The 8,613-nt window shown below is 38.6% G+C and overlaps 2 protein-coding genes across 2 annotated transcripts; both read right to left on the reverse strand.

The window, feature by feature from the left end:
* Positions 1-981: 981 nt before the first annotated feature.
* Positions 982-1,815, reverse strand: LOC131036583 (uncharacterized). Its single transcript, XM_057968476.2, has one exon. The coding sequence runs from the start codon at positions 1,813-1,815 to the stop codon at positions 982-984; it is 834 nt and encodes a 277-aa protein (XP_057824459.2).
* Positions 1,816-6,145: 4,330 nt separating this feature from the next.
* Positions 6,146-7,339, reverse strand: LOC131036579 (pathogenesis-related thaumatin-like protein 3.4). The gene is made up of 2 exons (XM_057968472.2): positions 7,248-7,339; positions 6,146-6,931 (listed from the first exon to the last, which is right to left on the reverse strand). Exons 1-2 carry the CDS (start codon positions 7,303-7,305, stop codon positions 6,249-6,251), a joined length of 741 nt encoding a protein of 246 aa, XP_057824455.1. The 5' UTR covers positions 7,306-7,339; the 3' UTR covers positions 6,146-6,248.
* Positions 7,340-8,613: the final 1,274 nt, after the last annotated feature.

Here is an 8,613-nt window from a genome sequence, read left to right on the forward strand (position 1 = left end):
CAACTATTTTTCCAATTTGAAGCTTTATTCTGGCATTTCTCTAAAATCTCCCTCCATAGTTTATTTCTCCTACATCCATCAAATAGTGGGAGCCCCAAATATTTGACCGCAAGTTGACCCTCTTTGAAACCTAACGTGTCCACAATTCTCTTATGCACTCCATACTTGGACTTGAAGAAAAATACCTCAAACTTATCTTTATTTATGAACTGTCCAGACACTGTAGAGTACAGATCCAATATACCCTTGATGACCCGAGCCTCCCTGACTGATGCTTCTCCAAACAACATAATATCATCTACAAATTGTGAATGGGATATCGGCTCCATTTCCTCAGAAATATCCACTCCCTTCCATAGCCTATTCCTTCTAGCTGCTTTGATCAACCAATTTAATGCTTCCGCCATCAACTCAAATAAGAAAGGTGAGATCAGATCTCCTTGACAAAGACCGTTTCCTGATTAAAAAAATCTATATAACGAGCCATTGACCATGATTGAAAATCTAGGTTTAAGAATGCAAGTTTTAATAATATCAATCCATTCCTTAGAGAATCCAAATTTATCCAATACCCCAAAAATAAAACTCCAAGAAACCCTGTCATATGCCTTAATCGCGTCTAGTTTAATAGCCATACCTCTAATGTTGGCGGACTTGATCGAGTGACAAACCTTGGAGGCCAAGATGATACTATCAACATTGTCTCTTCCAAGAGTAAACCCATTCTGTTCCTCAACCACCAATGATAGGAGTGACTTCTTAAGTCTATTCGCCAAAGCTTTAGCAAGTATTTTTAATATCTTTCACACACTTCCTTTTGGCCTGGATATCCTCTACCACCTTGTAAATATCTTCTCCCATAAAATCCCAACATCTGTGGAAGAATCTCGCTAGAAAGTTGTCAGGTCCTAGTGCTTTAGTGGGATGTAGAAGAAAGGCCGCCTCTTTGATTTCTGCTCAGGTGAAACTACTAGTCAACATCTAGTTATCTTCCTCCGACACTGGCCTAGGGATAACTTCCAAAACCAAGGACAGTTTGGCCCTATCTAATGGAGCATTATTACATAGGACTGATTCAAAAAACTTCACCGCTTCCTCACCTATGGACTGCTCTTCCAAACACCAACCTCCTTTCGAGTCCCTAATCCTGCCAATTCTATTAATCCCTCTTCTCACTTTCACTGAAGCGTGAACAAATTTCATGTTGAGATCTCCTTCTCTCAACCAAGTTTCTCGGGCTTCGTCTCTCCAATAATTTTTTTCTCTTGCCAGAATTTCTAATAGCTCTTCCTTCAGCCTCTTTTCCGTCTCAAATTCGGAGCAACCCATACCACTCGAAATAATCTTGTCATTAAGAAATTGTAACTCTTCCTCTATCCAAGCCTTTTCCACAAAGATATATTTGAAACATGTCATGTTCCACTCCTTCAACTTGGATTTAAGGAAGTTCAATATGCGAACAAACCTGAAGCTCAATGTACCCTTGAATATATCACTCTCCTTCCACCAACCTTCTAACTTGGACTTCAAATCCAGATCCCGCCACCACATGGACTGGAATATAAAATATCCTTTAGAACATCTATGTTGACTATCCATTTTGAGTAGATTTGGGAAGTGGTGAGAAGCAGAATATGGCAGAATGGTAGAGACAAAAGAATCCGTCTCCATCCATCCTTTGGATATGAGGAATCGGTCTAGTCTCTCACGGATATTGGTGAAAGCCCTCCTTTTGTTTGTCCACGTGAATCTCCCATTGTTAGGCTTAATGTCGCACAACTGAGAAGCATTCACAAAGTTGTTGAAGCCTACCATCGCTTTGTTACCCCTAAGTAAACCTCCTTTTTCATTAGAGTTGAGGATAGTGTTGAAGTCCCTCGCCACAATGATCCTGCTACAATTATTCTTACCTAAGATATTAATTAATTGTTCCCTAAACTCTTCTTTCCTATCCAACCTAAGAGGCTCGTACACATTGATGAGAAGAAAATGGCAATTAGAAGAGAGAATTGTGCCTATCCCAACAATCCAAAACTCTCCTTGATCAATGACTTTGAACCTAGTTGATCTAGAATCCTAGATGATTCCCAACCCTCCTGACTGACCACTAGCCACTTGAAACACACCATCCCACTTCTTACAATAGCCCAAGAACTTTCCTCCTTTCTCTTGGTTAATCTCTGGACTTTCCTTCAGCAAAATAATCTCCGGACTTTCCTTCAGCAAACATTGCTTAACCATCCTACTTTTGTCGGGAGCCAGAAGGCCCATGACATTCCAAGAAAGGATCCTCGTCTCCCTCCAAGAGGGCACTCCGCCCCCTTGGATGCCTTAAGGAACTCAGAAATGCTTTTTCAACCGTTTTGGATTGCCTCATCTTCCCTTTACTGTTTATTAGTTTTCCTACCCTTTCTTTTTTTGGAAATACCAATCTTGACTGCTGCAGATTGGCTCAAGCACCGTCTATCTATGACTTCCAAAATGTCCTCCCCCGACCCAGGTTCCTCCGAGAGCCATATCTCTTCCGTCTCCGAATCTTCAAAAGCTTCTGTGGCATTTCCGCCACCCTTAACCGCCTTACCATCGACCTCTCCCCGACATGAATTATATATCATTTCGTGCCTCCTGCTTATCCTTACATGCCTCCCCCGCCACATTCCCTCAAGAATTCGAAACATGGAGATGAGAGTCCCCTCGACCTGTCTCTATGTCGAGAATGGGGGATTTGGAAGAAGATGGATTAATATTGTCATCCCTCAAGTTACTCTCTGGAATCTTATACATAGAAGGCTCTTTCGACTTCGAATGGTTGTTGTTTGCAACATTCTTTTTCGGGGTCCATCTTGTAAAATTCTTTACTCGCGAAAACCGTTCTAACTGTCTGGCATCAACCCATCGTCTCCCAAACTTAGGCCGCGAACGTTCCTCCACTTCCAGATTTTCAATTCAAAACCTACGTATACATACGTACCCCCATCAGCGTACCTTCAGAAGGATTGTCTTCACAGCCATCAGTTTTAATCTTGCGTATACATACGTACCCCCATTAGCGTACCCAATGATCTGCCAATCTTGTCCAAACACTCCTCATTCCAGTATTCGATAGGCAGGTTATATAACCGAACCCAAATTGGGTTTTCATATGGTGTGCAATCCAGGGGGTTAAATTTCGGCACCCATTTTTGCATATACAATGGGCATCCATCAACCATCAACCATCCACAACCCTTTCTGAAGAATTTTACCCCTATCATCTTCGAGGGCAAAAACTTCCACAAAGAATTTTTTCGGCAAAATTTTTACAATACAATCAACCTTCTATTGATTATCGATCCATTCTTTAATTGAAGCCCTCGTTCTCCTCTTTCCAATAATTCTGCAAATCTTCTCTCATTGCAATACTCTCCTCCATATTATCTCTCTGCTCGCAATTTGTGTTTGCACCGTTTTTCAAATGTAGATATTTACTAGGTATCATCTTGCCGTTTAATTTTAAAAACTTTCCCATTTAAAAAGGGTTGCGGTAATCTTAAAAATATAAAAATAAAAAATTAAACCATTTTTGTCGACCTATTTAAAATAGGTCAAATAAGATATATATGTTAGAAGAAATAGGAGTTTGGATATTTAAGATACATATATTTAAATTATATGTTATATTTAGAATTTAGATATATGAAATATAAATTTAGATTATAATGATTTATTAATTAATTATAAATGGGTAAGAATAATTAGTTAATATAATTTATTATTAATATTAATTAATATTAGTAATATTAATATTATTTATTTATTATATATTTAAAATTAAGATATATAGAATATATTAATTTATTAATTAATTATAATTAGTCAATAATAATGAACTAACATTAATTTCTTAATTAATGGGGTCAGGAAGGATAATCTTTCTTAGAATCTTTCGATTGAGGTAACCTAGCAAGTGCTAGATCACGGATGCATTAAGATAAAATTTGGCCGAGCTTCTAGGGTAACCCCATCTTAGCGGTGTAGGATGTATTGCACAAGACCGCGAGGGTAACATCCTAGAGAAAGATTGGAATACTTGGGGGCTACTGCGAACAATATTATAGAGTCTTGGGTTACTCTAGGGAGGCCAAATTCATTTTGAATGAGATTCATTAATCACTATAAATGAATTGCATCACATTTTGACCTCCAATTGGAAATTGAGCCAATGACGAAATCCAGTATGGGAGCATATAAAACAACTATCTAACTTCAAAATCATGCATGTTTATCGTGAGGGGAATATCCAGGCTAATGAGATCACCAAGAAAGCATCAAAGAGGGGTGCATAATGGACATGTCATGATATTTAGGGAATCTATCTACTTGGAAATTATTGACTATGGTTCATGATGTTGACAGACCATACGGTGAGGTCATTACCACATAATAGTAATAGATGGCAACTCGAGAAAAGGAAAAGAAAGATTTTTTTATAGTCTACGATGCCAACAATTTGTATATGGGTCTATAGATGGGTTAGAGCAATATGGGACTACCTTGTATTCCTTATAGGAGATACCTAACTACACTACAAATGAAATACCTTACCCCCTTGTAAAAAACAGGAAAAACCTTTCCTACATGATCAAAGAAATACCAGTGTACATTAAAAATGAAAATCCTAAATGAAGGCCATCTTTTCATGGGATGTTTCTCAAGAGATCAGGTGGATATGTCACTTACTCCCGATACCATTAAAAAATTTGCATTAATTTTGAGCACCAAAAATTTCACATTCATGAGAAAGATGTAACAAGGCATACTTCAAGGCCCATCAATAGATTTGAATGAATATGAAAAGAAGAGGTCGGACCTCAATATAATCATGACTAGGTCATCTCAGGTTGTGGCATCTCCTTTGTTGATGATAGGTTGACAAATGCTATTCTTTTCCCTCGGTGGTGCTTGGTGACTCACATTTCTGACTAAGTGACATTCTGGTGGAGTCTGTGAATATGGATACTCTAATTAGGTTAGTCACTAAGAAGCGATAGATATCATTTTTGGGAGAGGTCTCTAAGAAGTGTCTTAAATCCATCCTCTCCTCTACTCAATGTTTAGTAGTCAACGCAGTTGAAGTCATTCTAGGTGAAGGAATTTATCAAGACTCCACATAGGCATCAAGTTAATTAACAACGATATATCGGCGATGTTTTTGATGGTTATTCTAGAATTGTGGAAGTCAAAGGATGGGGCCAAGCTTTTATGCCTGAAATTCTTCAAGAATCACCTTCTGGGTGATATTGACGATGTCTTGAATAATGTGGACAATGTGTGGAGGATTCCTTTCCTGGATTATTATGTGGTGTGTTGTCATGGGAAGGAGGTTAAAAAATGGCCTTTAATTTTTACACTGGAGCCACTTTTGTTTGAGGGCATGAAGCTTGCTATTACCTGTAATATTGTCTTTATGAAAAAACTCCGTGGAATTATCCTCAATGAGGATGATGACAGGGTAAAGAACTATCTAAGAAGTGAAGGACTTGCTTGTGATGAGGTGGAGGACGATGAATTTGGCATGGTCAATAAGGAGGAGAAGCCAACGACTGGTCCTGAGGAGGACCTATTGAAGATTCTAGAGGTGGTGGTTGATGAGGTGTGTGGCCCTGAGTGTTCTGTCAAAGCTAGAGCTGAGAAGATGATGAAGTAGGCTGTATTTTGAGTTATGATTTGCCTTTATTCCTTTTTGGCCAATATTTCATGTTAAGGATCTTTATGATACTATACTGTTGAAGTCCCAGAGCTTGTATAGTTTAGTGGTTGTGTTTGGTGTTACCATTTTGCTGGTTGACAACAGATTTTCTAAAATTTTGTTTGCCCTGCCATGTTTTGCTCCATGTGTGTTACAATGTTGGGTGGTTGGCAGTAATTTAGCAGACAGAGGCCTTAGGGTCTTTCGAATCGGTGACTGTAATATATAATCTTTATTGTTATCAATATAATTGATGATGCCTCAAAAAAAAATTAATATTAATCAATATTAATTATTTTTAATATAAATTAATATAAATCATTATTATTTAAGTTAATATTATATTCTAATTATTTCTCTTTAATTTATAAATCGATGAAAGACGTTAACAAGATACTTGTTCTATTATACTTGTAATCCGAGTAAAATAGATAGAGAGTAATATACGCTCTTGTTTATTCTGTGAAAAACCACCATTATTACTTGGGATGCACAGCACACGCGCACAGATATATAAACCCTATTCGACTGCATAAAGACTTCCAGTTGAAGTGGAGGTAGAATTAGTGTTTGAAGCTCCATTACCGCAGAAAACAATTCTATAATTGCTGCCGCCGGGGCAAGTAAAGGTGCTGGTGGGATCATCCTTGGCATAGCTGTAGGCCATGGGGCATTCTCGCTTGAAAAATTTAGAGTAGTCTGTAGAAGGGCAATTATCGATGAAGGATCCCGTACAGCAGTATGCTGGCGTGTTGAAAGCAGCACATGCACTTCTGCACCCATCGACTACCTTCAACTCTCTTGGGCACTTTGAATTTATGTCGCTATTGCAGGCGATTCTCCTGCAGTTTGAGTTGGAAAGAATGACAGTCATGCGGAGGTTGAATCCATCGACGAGAGAGATGTCGTAGAAGTCCAAGTTCTGGAATTGATTGAGAGCATACTCAAAGAGCGTTGAGGGAATACCTCCCGATCCCTGGCAGTTGAGTAATCCCCCGCAGTCTCCAGTGTTGCATCTCCCTCGACCGCTGCCGTCGAAGGAGCAGCCGGTACGACCCCAAAACCTTCCCTTTGCTCCGCCCGGCACATTCACTCTCCATGACTGTCCCCGCCGTAGCTCTCTCCCTCCCCCAAACGGAGTCCCTGCCGCCCACACCGTGAAAGGGCACTGGTTTTCTATGTCAAAGCTCACACCCTCCACTCCTGCACATGAAAATAATGAAAACCGATTTAGTGGGTCTTGGTGAAATTGAATGGCTCACAAGAAATTGATCATATCAGGTTTTTACAATTTATAATGTTAGTTGTTTTTAATATGTTAGTTGTTTTTAATATTTGATTGTGTTTCAAACCATGAAATCTAATCTGAAACATTAATGTAAAAATACTAACCCAATCAAATTCAAAACACTAATTGTAAAAATACTAACCCAATCAAATTCAAAACACTAATTGTAAAAATACTAACCCACTCAAATTCAAAACACTAATTAATAAATGTATGAATTGAGTTGCATACCTGCATAGAGTGATACCGCCATTATTGTCAGCAAAACCCACAATATTGCCCGCGCCATTTCAATTGCAAACTGGTATGATATGGAAAATATCAATGGTGTCTATGCCGTGTGAAGGCAGGGACTATATATATGAATTTACGATGGTTGGAAAGAGACACGCAGGTCAGAGCCGCCTAGAGCATATACAGTGAGGCGGCTGGCAGTGGGCCTCCATACACTCTATCCATCCACATATTAGGATTGACTTTATTAATTAATACTTAAGTATTAGAATAATATGTGTTTTTTATTATTTTCAAACTAATTAATAAATACAATCGATGGGCCCCATGATGGTTTTACGAGAAAACTGCCTTTACTTTTGGGATTGATTTTGCTATCGTGTATTGACTGGATTCTTCTCCTACGCGTGGCCAAAAGTTTGAGCTTCCCTCCAACAATTGCATATAAAAATACATTAAAGCTAAAGGCAAGCTGAATTTTTGTGCATATAATCACCGGCCTGCACGTCTCTGTCCTGAAATCAGTGATATTCAATTATGATTTTGCTGTGACGCCTAGATTGGGCTACAAAACAGCAACGTCTGTACAAATTTATGAGGTGGATTCTTACAATATTAATTGAATTCAATGCATTTAAAGCAAAAGTAAAGTACTCAAAAGAATATATTGCTAGTCAAATATATTTACGAACGTGATATAAGAAAAGTTGGGGTTACATAACAAGATAAGAACAAAAAATGTGTTCCTGGGACACTTCATCTACTACAAAAATGTCAAACTTCCGAGCTGATAAATTCATCCCTTTGAAGAACTAAACCCCACCGCCATTCCCGGCATTAGCTATTGGAGAGTGACATTTACAGGCATCAAAACTGTAATGCGTGATATATGCCTATTTAAACTTAAGGAGCATATTGAAAGAAAACAATGGGATAGCGCAGTACCATACCTTTTTTCATTCTAATTTCAGTTTATATGGTGGGCGCCTGTGCGAGCGCATTTTCTGCAAGGGATTTAAGCCTCCCAGCTCCAGTGGACGGTCTTTCGTGCAGGTAGAATTGGTGGGGTTAATCGATTTGTGTATGAATTTCACAAGGATGCGATGGGTTCATTGCTGGTGAGCGGGACATCAAGCGAAAGTGGAAGCCGCGTGCATTGGAATCGTGTCGTGCGCTGACATCTTAGCTTTGGCTCCTCGTGACTGTCAACAATTCTGCAACCTCTATTCACGTTATTCATTAATTTATACGTACTAGCACTTCCACTAAAAAGGAAGTGCTGATGGTAAAATATAAGTTATATAATATGTTCAGGTTATAAAGGAATTTGAAAATTGAATTTAGCAGTGAATCAATCCATGCT

The sequence above is a fragment of the Cryptomeria japonica genome, chromosome 3, assembly GCF_030272615.1.
Source record: "Cryptomeria japonica chromosome 3, Sugi_1.0, whole genome shotgun sequence".
NCBI lineage: Eukaryota > Viridiplantae > Streptophyta > Pinopsida > Cupressales > Cupressaceae > Cryptomeria > Cryptomeria japonica.

Bases quoted from the DNA above. Each gene is read 5' to 3' on its own strand.
- LOC131036579 (XM_057968472.2), bottom strand. From the start codon at position 7,305: ATGGCGCGGGCAATATTGTGGGTTTTGCTGACAATAATGGCGGTATCA. The intron at 6,932-7,247 runs GTATGCAACTCA...TTTCATGTGCAG, and splicing joins GGCGGTATCACTCTATGCAG to GAGTGGAGGGTGTGAGCTTT.
- LOC131036583 (XM_057968476.2), bottom strand. From the start codon at position 1,815: ATGGTAGGCTTCAACAACTTTGTGAATGCTTCTCAGTTGTGCGACATT.